The 20,803-nt window shown below is 40.8% G+C and overlaps 2 protein-coding genes across 5 annotated transcripts in view; one reads left to right on the forward strand and one right to left on the reverse strand.

Annotated features, from left to right (window-relative positions):
* The first annotated feature begins 7,439 nt into the window (after positions 1 to 7,439).
* LOC129756899 (60S ribosomal protein L32) lies at positions 7,440 to 10,317 on the forward strand. Its single transcript, XM_055753947.1, has 3 exons — positions 7,440 to 7,561; positions 7,929 to 8,029; positions 9,876 to 10,317. Exons 2-3 carry the CDS (start codon positions 7,937 to 7,939, stop codon positions 10,185 to 10,187), a joined length of 405 nt encoding a protein of 134 aa, XP_055609922.1. The 5' UTR covers positions 7,440 to 7,561; positions 7,929 to 7,936; the 3' UTR covers positions 10,188 to 10,317.
* Positions 10,318 to 11,205: 888 nt separating this feature from the next.
* LOC129755884 (axin) overlaps positions 11,206 to 20,803 on the reverse strand; it is a 357,557-nt gene continuing 347,959 nt past the window's right edge. For all 4 annotated transcript variants that reach the window (XM_055752579.1, XM_055752581.1, XM_055752577.1 and 1 more), the window contains one exon: positions 11,206 to 13,199. In XM_055752579.1, coding sequence (XP_055608554.1) covers positions 13,073 to 13,199 — 127 coding nt within the window. In that variant the 3' untranslated portion in view covers positions 11,206 to 13,072. The remainder of the gene's footprint in view (positions 13,200 to 20,803) is intronic.

Here is a 20,803-nt window from a genome sequence, read left to right on the forward strand (position 1 = left end):
CTGGTTCGGATTGCACGCGCGATTTCATGAACGGATTCATCCCATTGTTGGTGATCTGATCGTTTGCTTAGAGTGCATCGAATCGCGGTTACTATCACTCGGTTGACCCTCTCGGTCGGATTAGGTGCCGGGTGGTATACAGATAAGTTCCAATGAGTCACGCCGAATCTAGACAGTAAATCTTCGAAAAGTTTGCATGTGAATACCTTCGCATTATCTGAGATACAGGTTGCTGGTGCACCGAAAACATTAAAGACGGCATTTTCTAAAAACTGGCAAACAGCAGGAGCAGTTGCAGTGCGGAGACACTGTACCATTACAAACTTACTAAAAAAATCGCAAATTACAAGTAACCAGATATTTCCTTTTTTGGAACGAGGATAAGGACCTAGAAAATCAAGAGAGATCATTTCCCAAGGGCGTGTGCAAGATTTTGGGTTACCGCAACTTGGAGTAACATTGGTATTTGGAAACTTCGATTCTTTGCACACTTCACATTGATTGCAAAACCGCTTGACGTCGGAAGCCATATGAGGCCAGTAATTCTTTTCGCGAACTTTGGATAACGTCTTGGAAGCTCCAAAATGGGCTTCATTGTGGATTCGTGAAATAACAAGCTGTCTTTCAGATTTAGGAACTACATATTTCCAACGAAAGGAGGCATCTTCGAAGGGCTGTGTATTTGAAAGGTATTTGAAGAGCTTCTCGTCGACAATTTTAAAATCAGCATATTTGAATGGATACTGCCGAACCATTTCTTTAAGTTGGGAAGTATATGAATCGGAGAGGTCACAATCCACCACGTGAATTGCTCGTGATAACGCATCAGCAGGAATATTTTCAGAACCTTTCTTATATTGCAAAGTTAGGTCGTATTTTGATAGCTTCAACGCCCATCGCGCGATACGAGGAGATTTACTCTCGATCGACATGCTTTTAAGGAACGTTAAGCTCATGGCATCTGTTTGAATTACGAATGGTGCACCCTCAACGAAGTGTTTAAAATTTTCTATGCTGAGTAACACGGCCAGGCATTCACGTTCTGTAGCACTATACCTTCTTTGCGTGCTAGACAGTTTTTTAGAAAAATAAGCAATGGGTTTACGCTCACCGTTGAGTATTTGAACTAGCACTGCACCAATGGCTAGGTCAGAGCTATCGGTTTCGATGATAAACGGCTCTGAAAAATTTGGGTTAGCCAATACGGGAGCGGTTACCAGTGATGTCTTAAGTTTATTGAGAGCATGTTCGGCTTCCTCCGTCCAGACGAATTTTTTATGATTTTTCTTCAATAGATTGGTTATGGGGCTAGTGACATCGGAATAGTTAGGGATGAACTTGCAGTAAAACCCTGCTAAACCCAATAAACGACGAATTTCTTTAACATTTTTCGGTGAAGGATAATCTAGAATTGGCTGAATCTTGCTAGCATCCATAGAAAGACCTTTTTCCGAGAGGACGTATCCAAGATAACGGATTTCCTTTCGACAGAAATTACTTTTTTGTAAGTTAATTGTTAATCCCGCTTTTCTCAGACGATCAGCGACAATTTTTATTAGTCTGATATGTTCATCAATGGTATTGGAGACAATTATTATGTCATCCAAATACACGTGGACCATGGGCTCGAGATCATGTCCCAATACCGCGGTCATAAGACGAGCCATACAAGCTGGAGCATTTCGGAGCCCAAATGGCATAACGGTAAATCGGTAAATTGACCTGTTCGTTCTGAATGCTGTTTTATCTTTGGATGACTCTTCCAGACTGACTTGATAGTAAGATTCCGAGAGATCTATAACTGAAAAATACCTCGATTTTTCTATTCTTTGTAAGATACCCATCATGTTTGGGAATGGAAACTCATCTTTGCGTGTGCACTCGTTGAGTTTTCGAGAATCTAAGCAGATTCTCCACTTACCATTGGATTTTTTAATCGGCAGGAGCGGATTAAGAAAATCAATTGCTCCTGAGCATTCTTCAATGACGCCAAGAGACTTCATGCGCTGTATTTCCGTTTCAATCACCTTTTCGACATGTGGAGACCACCTATAGTACGGGACACGACGTGGTTTGGAACCCGGAATCAATTCGATCTTATGCTTTAAAAGATGAGTTCTACCTAAACAGTCGGTTTGAGTAGCCGGTAAAGTCTGTACAGCTTCCAATAAGGCAATTTTTTCTGCCTCAGTGAGGGGATGTTCTGTAATCAGATCATCAACCGTTTGAAACGTTCGTTCCGGAATTTCCAGGGTAGGCATTTCAAGACTTGGGTCTGTTTCTTCTTCCACCGAAGAATTTTTTCTCGCGGATTGATCATCGAATGCAAGTTCAAAACATAATTCTCCATCTGAATCTCCAAAATAGTTTTCGATAAAGGTTAATTCATTCATTGTTGTGTATGAATGATTTGTGCTCGACAAGTGAAACGATGATTTTGGAAGGTTCTCACTTATTAGATGGAAACCGAATTTTTCGAGAAAGTCGATACCTAGGATAAGAGTTTTCGTCACCTCTGGTACAACCACGGTAGGGATAATATGGGTCTGGTTTTCATATGTAAATGGGATATTCACGTACCCAAGACACTTATAAGCGGTTCCATCGGCCGTTGAAATTTTCAATGGCTTGGTATGGATTCTAAGTCCTAATCTATTAATAAGTTCGACCGAGCTTATCACGGAAATACTAGCTCCGGTGTCTGCCAAGCCCTCAACCTCCTCTGAAATGATGCGAACCGTAAGATGTGGACATCGATTAAATGACATTTTTATAAAGAAGACCTGATCGAAATAAGAAAAACTAGATATGGGAACCGGATTATTTTCTTCTAAGAGGGAAGGGTTCCCGCACTCCTCCTCTCCTAAACGTTTTTTGAAACCTCTACCTTTTCTCCCGTAAAGTGTTGGTTGGGACATTTAGCTGGGGTAGTATCCATATAACCACAGATGTGGCAAAAAATTCTTTTAGGCTGATCGCAATCTCTCCACATGTGACCCGGTTTGGAGCAGTTCCAACATTTTAACGAGTTTCCCGAGAAATTTCCCCTTCTCTCTTCAATCCGTTGAGGCACGTTATCGTTTCGGGGAAAAACACTACGAATAGCGCAGATTTCTTCTGTTTCTTCAATTCCGACATTTTCTAAATCGCATTCTCTAAACTCCAAATTATGAATAGGCATTTTTGATGTTGGCGTCGAGTATAAATTCGTTTCAATCGCGTCGAACCGAAAACATAGCTGTGCAAGGTGTTCAATGGACATTATCGTCTCTAAAGCTAACCGGCGCTTATACGAAATTTTCATATTTTCAACGATTATTTCAAATTTTTCACCCTCGGACATTTTAACGTTCATGCGTGACGCGAGCATTTCAATATCTGTCAAATACGCGGAAAACAACTCGTTTGGCCTTTGCTTACGATTTCGCATTTCCTCTTTGATCGATTTATCGCGATTCGGATTATCATAGCGCATTCTCAAATAACTTTCGAGCACGTCCCAGGACGTAAATTTATCTTCGTACGTAGTAAACCACGCGTAGGCACCGTCTTTAAAAAGGAGATGGGCGTGCATACGCAAGTCCTGTTTGTTTATCGCGTAAGACCTACAAAGAATGTCGACTTGCCGCAGAAAATCGGTTACCGGTACGAGATTAGTGTCTCCCGAAAATTTTGGCCATTTTTCAATTATCGAGCATTGCTGATGTGGCAGCCTATGATGGCTAACTCTGGTGTCAACGTAAGGGTTCGTTCCCCAATAAGCATTCGATTGTCTTTGGCTATACGGACCCGGTTCCGATGCGTAAAAGTTTCGCGACGGTTTGCTATAAGCTTGATTCCACTCATCGTTCATTACTGACGGATTATAAAAACGCGGTTGAGAGTATTGAGCATCTGATAACTGCAACGGAGGAGATGGTTCAAATGTTTTAATTCCCGGAGTTGAACCTACTGGTTGGATGTTTACAGGGACATTTTCCGTTTCGCGTCGATTATCATAATCCGAGAGCCTGAATTTTGAAAAATTATTCGAAAGATTCGCGATTCCTTGGTTCGGTCTAAGGGGACTAAAAGATGCGGGTTTAAGCATGTCGCGAACACAACATTGGACGTAAGCCTCAATTTCCGATATATGAACGTATTCGCTATCTTTCCATTCGGCCCGCAACGGGTTGAATTCTAAACGAGGGCGTGTGAGATTTACAGACGGTACGAAACGCGGCGATTCCGATTTCGCGGGAGTGCTTGGAGTAGTTTTCGAATTGATTTTATTTTCCTCGGACGAACTGACAGTAGTCAAATCAATCAGACAACACGGGGGATTTACCTCCTCTGAAGTATTGAATGTTTTTTTCGAAGTAAAATCTTGGACTTTAGGAGTCTTAAGAGATCCTCGCGTTACTCCGAGTTGTGTCCAGCGATCGTCAGGTAAAGTATGTACGGAAGGTTTAAAAGTTAATTTTTTTGGAATAGCCCCTAGATCAACGTTTTTCAACGGCGATTCTCTTTGCAATAGGTGCTCAGAAGACACACCACCACGACCTCCAATCGCTTCTTCAAACCCACCAGGGTTAGTAAATCCCAAAAATCTGTTTTCTAATTCCGTTGAGTTTTTCCGACTATCAAATCCCGGGTTAAAATCGATCGACCGAACTTCCGGAAGATGATTGGATTCGTGCTCATGACCTTTTCCAGTATTTAATTGGAAATATTCGGTAAATAACCGTTTCATTAAATCAGATAAAGACTTTTGTTGCTCTTCTTGAGTGCGAGTTCTGGGCACGTACCGATTGACTCTCATATTGTAATGGACAAGGCGTGTGAATAATGGCTTAGACGCTCCCATCGATAACGCTCGCCCAATTTCTTGGAGCTTGTAGGGAACAATCTGGCAATCCACTGCCATATTCATGTCGGAAATACCTAGAACAAGTTCTGGATCTTCAGTCCTCATTACTTCTAGCAATCTTTTTTGACGCTCCCCCATTGACCCTTCTATAGATCGATTTCGAATCTTCAATTCGTAATCTAACTCGTCGGATTCCAAATATTCGGGATTAATTCGATATTGCTGTTCCATGTTGACCAAATAAAATTGATGAAAATATGATGATAACTTATTTCTAACGATTTTCTGAATATTTTAAGCGGCTTATCTAACTTGGTTTTAACCTCCTATGATAACTCACAAAAAACTCATAAACGTAAAAAAAAATCTTAACCAATCAACCAAAAATATATATATAAAAAATTCTACCAAAATTTCAACTTTTAAAACGAAATCTTCGTTTTTCCAATTTATCCGAATTTGTGTTGCACTATTTTCTTAGAGCCCCACGTTGGGCGCCAAATTTGTAACGAACGTTTTTGTCCCGATACCATCAACAACTTAAAGCGCCACTCCCGGAACCCGAGAGGCTGTTGACGCGTGTTTTGCGTCCCGGCTAAAGACTCAAATCAGGGCGGGCTAATAGTTCCAACGTCGTATCTCATTCAACGTCCCCAACCAACTACCGGAATGCGACCCTAATCTCTAAAATAGGTATAAAGTGGAATGCACAACCCACAACTCTGCGACACAATAAAAAATCTCAACCCACGCAACCCAAATCAACAGCAAACGTCAACGCTTCCAATCATAACCCAATCATTTAAGGCGGAACATAAGTTGTGTAATTTTACAGCTGTATTCATAGTTTTTGTTCCTAACACCCTAAGTGACGTCACCCAAAATTATTCTCTTAATGTACAATACAATAGGCTTACATCTAGGCTAACCTGCGCAGCTTCGTTTCCGTTTCCAATCGGCCGAACGTACTTACGACTCATGCATGCTCAATACCAACGGTTGTATGTTGAGGTTCGTGTCTTGGCTCAGGTGCAACGGTAAGTACCATTTGCAGGGTTGCACCGAGCACCACGTGGCTTTACCAACTCACTCCTACAGACTCGGATAGTGGTCCGTTTGGTTTCGACGGTCTCTGTGGAACCACCGGGAGAGCGGCGGAATTCTGTCCACCGTTTGACGGGCTCTCCAGGTACTGGCAGCAATACCTCGGTTGAAACGTGTTCCACAAAAGGAAAACCTCGCTTGTGATGCCTGATATGACAGCGGAAGCACCACACGAAACCGGCTTTCTGTCCCCAGCAAACTCCCACGTTGAACTGTGGGATTCCTGTGTTCAACGTTGCAAAACAAAGGACAAAATATGCACTCTCAGTCGACACACTCAGTACGAACAACCATCATGAGTCTTACCTGCTGGTAGTTTTTAACGATCGCACCGTTCGATCGGCGAATCGTTCCTTAGTTTTCCGTAAACTATTACAGCAAGTAACTGAGCAAAAACTAAACATAGGTACTTATTAAACCTCAATTCTAATCACCATTGACGATCAGTGTTATACTCACTGGTGTATATGCCCTGGCACGTGCAAAAGTTTCTAAACGACACTCTTGTTTAATTCGTTTCACAAAATTACGATATCTGTAACGACTAATAATCTATTAATCTACCAACTTTTAGATTGCTGAAGCACTACCTGCACGTGATTGCACTTAATAAATGTGCTTAACTTTTTCGTGATCAGATTAAGACCTTGTTCGCCGAACGTTCACTGCCAAATTGAATTGCGACAGTCATCTAAGACCTGCTATCACCCCCAAAGTTAAGTCGCGCCAAATGATGGCTAAGCCACCAGCAGTTGTGTGCGTTGCATTGCGCTTCATACTCCCTAGCTCGTGGGCTTTGTCCACCTCTCAAGGACAGTCAAGTGATACGCATTAGATTTTTTTTTATCACAGCCTCCTTTTGCATCCCAAATAGCTAGCCGAGAAAATTAAATGAGATCACTTGTGGAACTCAAATAATCAGGGAAAGGTAGAGCCTAGTTATTGCCTCTAGCGACCGGGAGATGTCGCGTTAAGCGGTTGATAGCAACTGTCGGGTGTCGGAACTGAGTTAAGAGCTTTAGCTTTTTGTTTTATGGCAAGATTTACAGGAGTGGTCTATCATTACTCGATAGGGCATAATCAAATATATTACAATCTTCTAAGATATTCTTGAGGAATCAAATGAATCAGTCTGACAAGGCTTTGTTTTAGTACTGCCACAATTATGGCTCTAAAAATTTGGAAGTAGCTAAATTGTATCTGGATGAAGGAATGGAAGATTTTTTTGCAGCCAACATTTCAGTGTCTTCCTATTGGCTTCAAGAAAACTTCTGTTCATGCTGGAACATTCCAAAAGTTTGTCACTATTAGGCAAGCAAGCTGAAACAATCGTCAGGTTAAAAAAAGCTTAGGTTCAGCGAGTAGTTTTCAATTTGAGCAAGCAAAATGTTGCGCATGAAACGGTCAACTTGCCTGCGGATGAAAAAAACAGTTTTCTTCAAAACACCCCTCGTTTTAACGGTAGTTGACCTAATTTTCTGTTTGACAGCCAGGGACGCCAACTTGACGAAAATTCAACCTGTCAGTTTCGCGACAAAAAGGTAAACCTTCTTTTTGATTGTCCCTTCGATACCGATTGAACAGCCGCGTGTTGTGCTCTGATCAAAAGTAAGTGATTTTCGGGAAATTTAGCTAAAAGACTTTTCTAATTGTGTTTCGTGCGTAGGAAAATGTTGGTTTCCACTAAATGGCGCTATGGAATAATGGACATTCCCTAGAGAATTGCGCACATTCGAGATTGTTTACCCAAGTCCTGACACCATTGGTGTATTGACGAGTCCGTTCTAGTAAATTAGTGAAAAATAGTTCCTTGAACGTTTTATAAAGTGATTAAATGCGAAATTATGATAGTAGTGGAAATCAATTAATATTAATCTATTTCCATCGGATACTTTTGTTAGTTTCTAATGCTGAAACATTCCAACCTGTCCAGTACGTGAACCTAACCTCTAAATTTTGTTTTGATCTTTTTTAGGAACAAAAATGGCTCTGCGTCCAGCATACAAACCCAAAATCGTCAAGAAACGGACGAAGAAGTTCATCCGTCACCAGTCTGATCGGTACCACAAGCTTGCGGTAAGTGTCCAATAATTTGCCCGGAACGTTTCAATCTATACATAGGACTGATAATGGGATTGATTATTGGAATGTTGCATTTCTGGAATCGATGTTTTTCCAAATATTTTCCATGAGACAATGTTTTCTGATTCCAAATCACTTTAATTAGGTATTACAACTGTAAAGTGTTTTATCGTTAGTTCCCCTCTGTTTTTATAAATTATTTATGATATTCAGCCTATCGCCTGGCTTACAATGTTCACTCAATAAGTATATTATTAACAAGTCGGTATCGAATTTTGAAAACGGCGAATGCGCCAAGACCTTTGTTTTGAGAAAAACGCATTCCAAGTTTCAGAAAATAAAATCAATTTCCTATTTAGCTGCGTACAATCATCTTCCTAAATAAGTCGCTAAAATGCTTTCAAATTGATTTAATTTCATCACCCGATCGATCGATATAGCTTTACCGTACTAATTACTTCAAAAAATTAATAAATATAACTGTGGGCCCTTTTACCACAGACTGATGCTCTCATTTTGTTCATTCGCCAAATTGGAGCGCCCTTTTGAATTGCAGAATGACTGTTCGCCTTTTGGATCACTCATTAAAGAAGCAATATTCCAGCAAATTTCGGCTTGAAAGCGGGTCCAAATGATCACATTAACACATTAGCACATTCAACGATCTTATAAATGCTGATTTGTGCTTCTCCTCATCCTGGGAAAACAAATTTCAAAAACTTCAGTGCCCTTTTTCCATCTCGAAATAACTATTGGCCCTTTTGTTCGTGACGAAATTTTGAGGGGAAATGGGCGAATGAACTGTGGGATTACACACTCATAAAAAAAGCTATTCGCCTTATTTAAAAAATTAAATTTAACTTCACTCAAATAAGAAAAATTAAAAGGAGATCATATTTTCGGATGTAAAATAAAGAGTTTAACGCATTTATGTGATAATCTGGATTTGTTTACAGTTGGCGCATTCGCCGTATTCAAAATTCGATACCGAAGTGTTCTCCTTAACTCTCCAAAGCTGTTCACAAGATAATCGTTTCCGAGGAAATTTGACCTGTAGTTTGTAGTTAGACATGTTGTACCAGGTTACCTGTGGTTGGTTCCGAATGAAAAAAAAGTCTCAAGAAACAATTAGTTGTAAATTGTTTTTAATTTCCGACTGCTTTCCTATAAGTGAAATTACTTTAATTTATCATAATATCCAATCTCCGAAAAGTTAGCATATTCGTTTCATATTAATTCAAACAAAGTTTAACAACACCATTCCAGATGTGTTCATATTGAACACTTTTTCAGATCAGCATTTGACCATCGTCATCTGGCATTTGCCATTTTGGGGTATTTTCAGCAGCCAATCTCAATGTTTGTGGAGTCATTGAAATATTCGCGAGACAGATCACATTTCTCCAAGTTCTCGAAGGAAGTTCATATAACCTTCTCTATCGTTGTGTCGAAGAACTTTGTGCTTCCAGATCTAAAGATCTTCTTTCAACTATCAAAGTCTTAGTGGAGACTGACTATCGTTAGGCTTATTAAATCGTACTCGTATTTTTACTTTCTTGACACTGTCCACTTAAAGACCGTTCAAAGCTAGTTAATATTAATCCCAGATCAAAATATTATTCGAATTGCATGATTGCCCCTACTTTTCCGCATCGAAATTAAGGTATAAGTTCGACCGTTTTAATGTCAAACTAACCCCAACAGTTTATTGGTTAAGTTCCCTTTCAAGGATTCTGAAGTGTATTCAAAGCGATTGTCTTTCTCATCCCATGTTTCCTTTTGTTATTATCCAACACTATGCTTCAACTTTTTAAACGGTTTCCTATCCCTCTTTCAACAGCCAAACTGGCGCAAGCCGAAAGGTATTGACAACCGGGTTCGTCGCCGCTTCAAGGGACAGTATCTGATGCCGAACATCGGTTACGGCTCGAACAAGCGCACCCGCCATATGCTGCCCAATGGCTTCAAGAAATTCCTGGTCCACAACGTCCGCGAGCTGGAGGTGCTGCTGATGCAGAACCGCGTGTACTGCGCCGAGATCGCCCACGCCGTGTCCTCCAAGAAGCGGAAGCAGATCGTCGAACGGGCGAAGCAGCTGGCCATCGCCGTGACGAACCCGAACGGCCGTCTGCGCTCGCAGGAGAACGAGTAAGACGGTGTCCTGCGGCTTTAGGGTTACGGGGACTATCGATGCTTTTGTGTGTCATGTATATACTGGTTCAAGTATAGATAGGAGCGGAAAAGCATCTTCTGATAAGAATTAAATATAATATACAATCAAACAGCTTATTAATCCTTTTCGATTTGCGGATGACATTCAAATTTTTAATCCACTGAATTTTCTAAGTGCAAAAGAAATCTCTTCCCCCGCAAATCCTACAAGGAGTAGATATAACAATTTTCATCAAGCAAACCGTCGAGAAATAGTAACGACCATCAAAGATAAGAACTCCAACAATGCGTCTGGGATCGATTTCATTCCTGCTGAAATGCTTAAAGCCGACCCTGCCTTGTCAGCATAACTTGCTCCGTCTGCAACATTACCGGTCGACTGGACACAGGGTATCTTCGTAAAGGTCTCGAAAACATACATACATACATACATAGTGGCAACATTTCGATTCGGTCGTTCCAATCCCGGTAACTGCTTGAGTGAGAATAATGTAGTTTATCACTATTTTCATGATAGCTGTACAACATGTCAGTGGATTATCCTGGTTGTTAGATAACGCCTGATGGTGGCACAAGAAAGATATCGAAACCCGGATCAGAGAAGCCCGATTTGCAAGTCTCCGAAACATCTATAACGAACGAAAATCCGAATCTTGAAGTCAAATGTGAAATCCGTATTATTGTATGGGTGCGAAACACATTGCACATACGCGGGGACGCCGCAAAAACGGTAATTGTGAATCGCTGCCTGCGGAATATCATTCCCACTTGGTGGCCTGTCAACTGGCTATCCTTCGTGGAGCTGAATGTCATCAAAAGCCACTATAAATCGAGATTCTTAAACGTAAGTGGAGATGAAAACAAGATGCGCTTGGCTCGAATCCAGATGTGCATCGTAGAAGAGGTTGTGCGACATGGAGGCTAAACGATCCGTCAAAAGCAAAAGGTTAAAACAGTTTTCAAAATGTGATACACCACACAGGTATTGCAAAAACCAGTTTGTCAAAATTACACATTGCTTGATTTTTTTATTCGTCTATATTTTACTGTGTAGTATATATACGCTTCTAAATATATCGTATTTCTTTCTTCGTGGGCTGTTCAGTTCTCTGCGACTGGGTTTCGACGCGTTTTTGATGTTCTGATAAAACGATTTTGTGTTAAAGGATAAATATATTGGATCTGTCTTTAAGGGTTTCCAAAAAAATTGGGACCTTTGGCGGAGTTTTTGTGTCCTCTCGATTGTTAGCTTTGGATAATTGTTCATTGAATTGCAAACCCTGTTGTTGTAATTGTTGTCGTTTCCGCTTCAAAATTAGTTTCAGCCAAACAGTGCAACGCATTTTGGTAAGAGCGTTGGTGGAGGTCTTGTTTGGGCTCCTTTTCGCCCTACACATTAAAAACGTTGCTTTAACTTAAATATTTTCATTTGAGTTGGCCAATTTAAGTACAGCCATTTGAGTGCTATCATATTGGTATTTTTTCAAACTGAAAACGACATACGACAAATAAAATAGGTCAGAGTCAGAAAATTTATAATTAGAAGGTAAATTTTTAGTTTGAAAACGTGTAACGTTGATTTGGAAAAAATATTTTTTTTTTCTATTTTAAACTAATGGTTTTTTTTTGGCTACTCATTTAAGTTTGTCCAATTTCAATCCGATTAACCATAGTTGTGTTAAAATTTTGGCGGAAACCCATTTTGATCGTTTCATTATATTGTCTAAGCACTTAAATTTTTGCCACACATCCTTCAGCAAGTCGACTTGATTTTTTTTTCGTTTAGCTAAAGAACTCTTCTAGCAGAGACCGGCTCAATAAATAACTACATTTGAACAGTGTCAATATATTGCAAACAAAAAAGCAACACGAAAAATTGCCGCACGTTAATCATTAGAGTCTTCAATGATCAAGCTCGTATTTTACCTTAAACTTAAAAATAAATGTAGTTAAATTACAGGACAAAATACTGTTAAGACTTAGACTTATCAACTCAGATGATCGAATTAGTTATTGAATTTATTGCTAGCAGCCCTCAAACGAAGGTTGGCTGCATTGTTTTTTATGAGTTTTCCTTCGATTATAATGGCTTTTTGGGGTTACGTCTAAGCCACAGATTCGTAATTTGTGTCGATAGCAAAGAGAAAAATAAAACAAAAAATCACGAGAGCTATGCTAACCTATTTGCAGCTGTACATTCTAGCTTAGATGATTTGTGTCTAATGTTAGCATTTGTTGTTACACATTGAACACTTTTTTCAACCACTTATTGATTCTCGTTTTGTCTCGTTTTATTCCTATACTCTGTTTTTGTAATTTTTCGTCTTTCTTCTCATCATACACAAGGCACTGTTACGTCCAACGCGACTATTTTTAAAAGAAAGTTAAACCGAATCCAAATAAAAACTACATATTATAAATTTTAAACTGGCGATGCCACAGAAGACTTTTGATTGGAGGTTACAGAAATAAAGCATCGTTATTGTGATTTTTGAAATAAACTCTTTTGAATGTTAAAAAAATAAACTAATAAACATTAAGTTTCTAATTTTGATCAAAAATCAATTTGAAAAGCTTTGCTTTTCTGGCACTTGGCCCAGTTATCAATACTTGATACGGGATATGGAAAAATGTGTCACGTTTGTATAAAATAAAAGGCTTTTTCGCGGAACACGGTAGGTTGCTCCCTGTCCCGCTTACCTGTACGTCGTTCGTGATGTGCGTTGGCTTTCGAATGAACTGGTTCGCTGAAGTGTTCGTAAATCCGAGAATATATCTTTGTACAGAGAAAAACAAAGAAGAGGACTAGTCTCGAGTCTAGAGGACAAACACCTTCGAGCAAGGGGGGCGGCTTTATCCGTCCGCCTACTCTGACGGTTTTACGGTACCCATAACTTTCCCCTCGAACAATGGCAGCATCTCGTTGTCGTTGTTGATCTCCTCCTGGATAACGGGGCTGTCCATGTCGTCACAGCGGGTTTTAAAGAAGAATCTGTGAACGAAAAAAGGGAGTTTTATTATACCATTTTCAACAATGAATTTATAATTACATTCGGGAACCTTTTTTCCCAAAATTTAGTTTTTTGTTAAAAAAAAGATTCTATAATCAAAAGGTTGAGTGAGTATTCTACAAATTAATTGATTGTGACTCCTGATTTCCATTACGTCCAATAAGCAGATTAAAGGGAACCCAGTTCTGATAAGAAACTTGGGCTGGTTGGTGTGGTTGGGCTGGTTGGGCTATGGATGGTTAGCTATTTAATTATTTAACCCTTGTTTACAAGATTTTTCTAAATGTAATACCTAGCAGCGGTTGTCTCTAAAATCATTATGATAAAACAAAGTCGGTCAAGTCATAAAGACGTTAAAAAAACTTCGGTGCCACCGAATCCTGGACTCTCATGTTGGGGACATGGGAGCCAGAAATTATCTAACGGGAAATTCTGTTTCTTTAAAGGTGGGTAAAGCTTAGTTCTTTTAGAAATGAGACACTTTCTTATGCTAATAGCTCGTTTACTAGAAATCGGACATCTAAAATTTTGACTGCATTTTGTTGCCTGTAAAAATTACTAACCGACCTATTTTTTTCAAAATTTTAAATTAATGCGTTTTTGAGATATTTACGATGCAAGAGAAAAAGAAAAAAATAATCTTGCACAGTTTTCTTCAAAAACGATCATTATGAAATGGAAAGGTGACAAAATCGTTGATTATTAAAGAATTAGTGTTTGTGAGTAGTGGAAAAGTATGAAAACACTGTCGAAAATGTCCACAAAGTTCAAATCAAGCATTGTAATGCAGCACATGATCAGTAACTACAGTTAAGGGTTATCAGGGAAGACACGTCTCAGGCCAAAATTTTTAAATTTGGATAAACGAAAAACTAAGTGTAGATCGGTGAAATGTCCAACAGTTTTTTCTCTGATAAGCTGACAGTGTTGCCTAATTATGAGTCATTCAAACCTGACCTCAAACAACAAATTTTTGCTAGGTCCAGAGCTCGTGAGGTGTAAAGCTGGTACCGAGGCAATGAGACAGGTGATTTCTGAAGGACGACAAAACTTGTGAAAAATCCTATATCAAACAAATTCCAGAGTTTGAATCCCATAACAAGTCTGCTCGTGGTAAGGTCCCGAGCATATTAAAGTATTTATTTGCTGGTTGTTTTGTATAAAATATAAGGATTTGCCACGATTCTGCTCCTATGGAAAAAAATAACAATTTTCAAAACAAAAACATTGATTTTCGCTGTTTTAAAAAGCCTAAAAAGAGTAATCTGGAGTGTACCCTTCGCAACCTACGATCTATACTAACCGATTATACTTTAAAATTAATCTTTTGATGGTTTTAATTCGTTTTTGTCAGATTTTGTAAGCAGAAATACCATTAAAAACTCTTTTTAGTGGCTCAAAAATAATCAAGTTTTGTTAATTTTGAAACAGCTTTATCCACTAAATTGCCCCTAATTTCTTTCAATAGAGAAGTATAAGACCAAAACGAAGTAAAATTTGAAGGAGGAGGATGCAGCCATCTAGAATACGGATTGGACGAAGTAAAAGTTGAAAAAACTGAACAATATCATAACTGAAAAAAAGTGTGCGCAGGCCGATAGGAGGTACCAAGAATAAAGTAGAGATTTTTCTTACAAAAAACGATAAATAATTTTTTTCGAATTTTTTCATGAATTATCATAAGATTACCTTCATTTCCTCCATAGAAAGTATATTGATCATACGAATGGTTTTTGAGATGCAAACATTCGTAACTGTCCCATTTCTAAAAGAACTAAGCTTTATCAAGTCGAACTCGACCTTAATAAGGAAGAGATCATCCAGATAAATCCAGGGTCACAGAACCATTCTACAGTGTGCGGCTAAAGGTGGGGTGGAAATGTATGGAGTTCCACCACAAGTATTTCTGCTGCCTGATAGCAAACACACAGCAGTGCGTGGCGATGCGACCAACTCGGTGATTCTGGGATGTAATTTCACCCCAAAGTGTTCCAGTGTGGAAAAGTGTCTGCAAACTACACGATTGCAGATGTACGGCTTTGGTGGTAGTTCTCCACCAAATCTGCGGGGTAGAAGTGATGCATCTGGGTACCAGGTCCTACTAGTATCCAGACGCAAAAGTTGTCAGACACAAGAGGTGTCAGGGTCCGACAGACGTTTCAGGGGTTCTGAAAGTGCGGTCGACAACTCGATTTCCCTTTCGGGACCTTCTAGATCCAATCCGCAAAAGGGGAGTTGCGCAAAGTCTGAACTGAGGAAGAGGAAGGTGTAAGGCGTAGACAGAGGTTTTGTGTGGATGAATTATACCCAGAAAACACATAGGGCAATCCGTCACGAGCGTGCAGTCAGTCAGCGGTGAGCACGAGTAGATAAGTCGCTAGCGCATGGTTCTCCCAGTAGGTTGTGGTCCAACGGCGCACCGGTGTTGCTTCCGAGCATAGGACCGGTTTGCACATTTGACGACCGTTGCAGGTGTTTGAAAATCAAATTGGATTTTGTGGTACAATTTGAAAAGAAAATCGAGAAAACTGAACACAAACATCGTCGGAAATTTTACACGCTGAACAACAAGTTGAGAAAAAACTAACGTGTTTTAAATTAATTATTATGTATTTGAAAACGTTATAGCGTAGGAGACCGAAATCCTGAAGCAGTAAGGCAATTGCCAGTCCATGAGCGGAGATGGAAGACCAAAGTTTTTGATAAGGAAGTGTGCACCGAAGCTACATGCAGGAAGCTAAGCAGCTAACGAAAATTATGGTAGCGGTGTGCGACATGACCATGCCCAGAAGGCCACACCAAAGTTGTGGCGACGACCAGCTTGCTGGTGGTTATTTGTCGCGTATTAAGCCGGAAGTCACTGAAGACGCTGTTAAAACCATTGTGCAGGCCAACCTTGGTGTGGAAGATGCCACGGTGGTAAAATTAGTTCCGAGAGGTAGCGATATCAGCTCTTTCCGGTTCATATCGTTTAAAGTTGGCATTTCTCCGGATTTGAAACCGAGGGCGCTGAATCCTGAATCGTGGCCGAAAGGATTGTATTTCCGAGAGTTCATGGATTACAACTCAAAACAGTTTCGTGATCCTCAATAATAACCAGTCGCCAGTTTATCTCAGCTTGACACCGGGACGCACCAATCATGCCAGTTCGGAAGTTCTCTTCTCTGGCCACCAACGACCGTACGTTCCTGTTTCAAGTCGTCCCGTTTATCGGTCAGGTGGTCCAGAGGGAAGCTTCCAATTGCCATGCAGTGGCAAGTATTCCTCAAACATAAGCTTTTCTCGAAGTCACGCACCTCTGCCTTCTAGCCTCCCATCGAATCAGTTTTATTTTGGCCGTCACGATGAACAAATTTCCACGGATGTTAACTCTGAACTAGAGTCTGTAGCGAACGTTGCCCCTGATATTGACCATTTTCCTGCGAACCTCAACCGGAAGTCGGGACGCACCAATCAAAGCAATTTGGAAGTTCTTTTCCCGGACCACCAACGACCGACTGTTCCAGCTTCAAGTCGTCCCGTTTATCGGTCAGGTGGTTCTGGGGGAGGCTTCCAATTGCCATTTCATGGCAAGTATCCTTCAGTTTCGTGCTTTTCATCTAGTCACACAGCTCTGCCTTCTAGCCCCGCACCATGTGCATCGAGTCGGATTTATTGTGGCCAGCACGATGCACGGATGAACACGGATTCAAGCTCAAAGCTACAGTCTGCTGCTAACGATATCGTCAGTTTTTCTGTGAACTGTCGACTGAATGGAAACTATTGGTATTCGGACGAGAGCCGTAGAACGAACTACTCTGCTTGGCAGTTAGAACAGGATTGAATTTTATTTCTACTAGCATACTTATAACTAACATAGAATCGCTTACTGTGATCTAGACGTAATTCAACACCACGTGTTTCAACACTCCTCCTCGTCTAGATCTCCGATGATTCCAATTCGATCACGCAGGAACTTGATTCGCTGGTGTTGCAACGGCTTCGTCAGAATATCTGCTTGCATGTTTTCCGTCGGACAGTACCGCATGTTGATAAAACCTTTTTCATGAAGATCTCGGACGTAGAAGTATTTCGTCTCGATGTGCTTGCTCCGCTTCTCGATCCGATCACCTTCGACGAGCTTAATCGCACTTTGATTGTCCTCGAAGATGGGGATTGGCGTGGCGGTATCTTCTCCAAAATCGGTCAAAAGCTTCTTCACCCAAGTTAGCTCTTGACAACCTTCGGTGAGTGCGATGAATTCCGCTTCGGTGGTAGATAGGGACACACAAGTTTGCCGGCGAGATCCCCAGCTAACGACACCTCCTCCGAATCTTATCAAGAAACCAGAATTGGATTTCCGGTCACGATGGTTACCAGCCCAATCAGCATCAGCATACATTTCCAGACCGGCTTGAGTGGCTCCTAGATGTAGGCGATGTGAACTGGTTCCAATCAGGTATCGCAAAACCCGTTTCGCTTCTTGCCAATCTCGCTGTGTCGGACGACTTGACTTCTGAGCTAAAATGGACACGCTGGCTGTCCCTCACATGCACGTAATTAACGGGATCGAGCAGGAGAATAATTTTCCCACGTGCTCGTCTATCCTTATCTGCATCCACGTTCTCGAAACTTCCGTCAGGGTTCTGACCCGGCTTGACCGCTTCCCACAGGTCTTCCAGCTCCAAAAATGTCTGCACAGCGAACTTCCAGGTTGACCAGTTGTCTCGTCCCATCAGAAGCTCGATCGACGGCAGAGCCAAGGAATTCTGGCTGCGACTGTGACCGGCGCCCGGCGCGTTAACTCCGTTCGGATTGGTTTGACCATTCATCTCAAACTGCTTGATGATTCAAATCTTCAGTTCTTGATGCGCTTCGATTTCTTCACGAACTCTCAAAAGGCCCATAACCTATTGGTATTCGGACGAGAGCCGTAGAACGAACTACTCTGCTTGGCAGTTAGAACAGGATTGAATTTTATTTCTACTAGCATACTTATAACTAACATAGAATCGCTTACTGTGATCTAGACGTAATTCAACACCACGTGTTTCAACAGAAACGGAAATGCATTATGTGATTATCGCTCAATCGAAGCAGTCGCTAATCACTTGCCTGTTGGAATCCCGAGACGCACCGAAATTAGCACATTGGAAGCCCCCGAGCCCCCTCTCCAGCCTGTGCTCTCAGGCAAGTACCAATTTTTAAATTCTGATGCGTTTAGTGATCGCCCCTCGCCTTGCAGAGTCCGCCCTGATGATGGAAACTTTGCTGACGGTGTACGCATATACTACCAGAATGTTCGTGGCTTGAAATCGAAAATTTCGGAATGTTTCGTTTCCACATCAGAGCTCGACATTACGACGACGGGGTGGAGGAGTGCTAATAGCCGTTTCATGTAAGTTTAGTTCATCGATATTCACAATTTGTAATTCCGGTAGCATTGAAAATTTGTGGGTAAAAGTGTCCTATGAACAAAGTTCACTTTTGATCGGTTTATCGTACATCCCTCCTGAAAGAAGTCAGGATACCTCAGTATTAGAATTGCATGTTGAGACATTTTCAGAAGCAAGATTGAAACAGCCATTGTCCGGTATTATTTTGCTCGGTGATTTTAATCAATCACAGTTATCGTGGGTTCCTAGCGGTAGCAACAACTTGGTGGTCGATTCTGCTTCAGTACTAAATATGGCGAGTGCTACTTTTTTGGACGGAACTGTATTGAACGGACTTCATTAAAGAAATGGCGTAAAAAATTTTCAAAATCGGACGTTGGATTTGGTTTTTACGGATGACTCAATCTTGAACAGCCCCGTAATTGAAGCAAGTTATACCGTGGTACTTATAGACGTATACCATCCTGCGCTTGAGTTCAACATTGCATTCCCGAGTCCGGTCGCTTTTGATGAGGCTTTCGACCCATCTGCACGTGACTTCCGTCGTGCTGATTTCGATCTCATGAACCTGTGTCTATCTGAAGTGGACTGGACAAATCTCCAAAGATATACAAGTGTAGACGTAGCTGTTAGTTCATTCTGCGCAATTATGGACGACGTTTTTGACAAATCTGTGCCCATGGTTCGACCTCCGCTTAGACCTCCTTGGACTAATTCTCGCATAAAACGACTGAAACAGCTGCGCTCGAAATCGCTTCGAGCATTTACTAATTCTAGATGCCCATTTATGAAATCTAAACTTAATGATGCTACCAGAAAATATCGAATCTATAATCGATTATGCTATCGCCGTTATGTGAATCGGACTCAAAGTGAGCTTCGTCGGAACCCTAAAAAGTTTTGGAATTTTGTTAAATCCAAAAGGAAGGAATATGGCCTACCTGCGGAGGTACATTTAGATAACAGAATTGCAAAATCATCTGCTGACAAATGTAACCTTTTTGCAAAGCATTTCTCCAGTATATTTTCAAGTCAATCGCCAACAGAAGAACAAATTAGCGCAGCCGTGACACGATTGCCTACCGATGTGTTGAATCTCGACGTGTTTGCTGTTAGAGAGGATATGGTTTTCGAGGCTATTAAAAACTTAAAGTACTCTACCTCAGCCGGGCAGGATGGAATACCTGCGTGCGTGTTGAAAAAGTGTTGCACTATACTTGTTAAGCCCCTGACTTATATTTTTAATCAGTCCTTACAACAACATCGGTTCCCTGCTACCTGGAAAAGATCTTTCATGAGCCCAGTCTTCAAAAAGGGTGATAAGCAAGAGGTTCGCAATTATCGTGGTGTCACATCACTAGCTGCCTGCTCGAAGGTCCTAGAGAGGATTGTCAACGATGTTATGTTTGCAGCCTGCAGGAACTGGATTTCGGACAATCAATATGGTTTTTTTCCGAAACGTTCGGTAACATCTAACCTGGCAGTGTTCACATCATTTTGCATATCTAACATGGATTGTGGCAAACAAGTCGACGCAATTTACACGGACATCACTGCGGCGTTTGACTCAGTTAATCACTTAATTTTACTTTTAAAGCTAGAACGCCTGGGATTATCTGAGAGATTTTGTGCGTGGATCAGAAGCTATTTAACAAATCGTCGTCTTGCTGTTAAAATCGGAACATCTGAATCTTCAGATTTCATTCCGACTTCAGGAGTACCACAAGGAAGTAATTTGGGCCCTTTATTGTTCACCCTGTTCTGCAATGATATTAATATGCTGCTTTTTGGATGCGGAGTACTTATGTACGCGGATGATTTGAAAATTTTTCTGAATGTTAACAGTTTGGCAGATTGTCAGATACTACAGCAATTCCTCGATACAGTAGTGAACTGGTGTGCTGTCAACCTACTGGCCTTAAGCGTTTCTAAGTGCTGTATCATAACATTTGGACGCAAGAAACTTCCATTTTTGTACGACTATTATATCCAGGGCGAACTTCTACATCGTGTTAATCAAATAAAGGACCTTGGCGTTGTTTTGGATAGTCATATTGACATTCAAGGAACACTACTCTGCTACACTTGAAAAGGCCAATCGAATGCTGGGGTTTGTCATACGTCTGAGTAAAGAATTTACAGATCCTGTTTGTCTACGAGCTCTGTATTGCTGCCTGGTTCGTTCAATATTAGAATCTGCAAATCTGGTG

Source organism: Uranotaenia lowii, chromosome 3, assembly GCF_029784155.1.
Source record: "Uranotaenia lowii strain MFRU-FL chromosome 3, ASM2978415v1, whole genome shotgun sequence".
In the NCBI taxonomy this organism is placed as follows: domain Eukaryota; kingdom Metazoa; phylum Arthropoda; class Insecta; order Diptera; family Culicidae; genus Uranotaenia; species Uranotaenia lowii.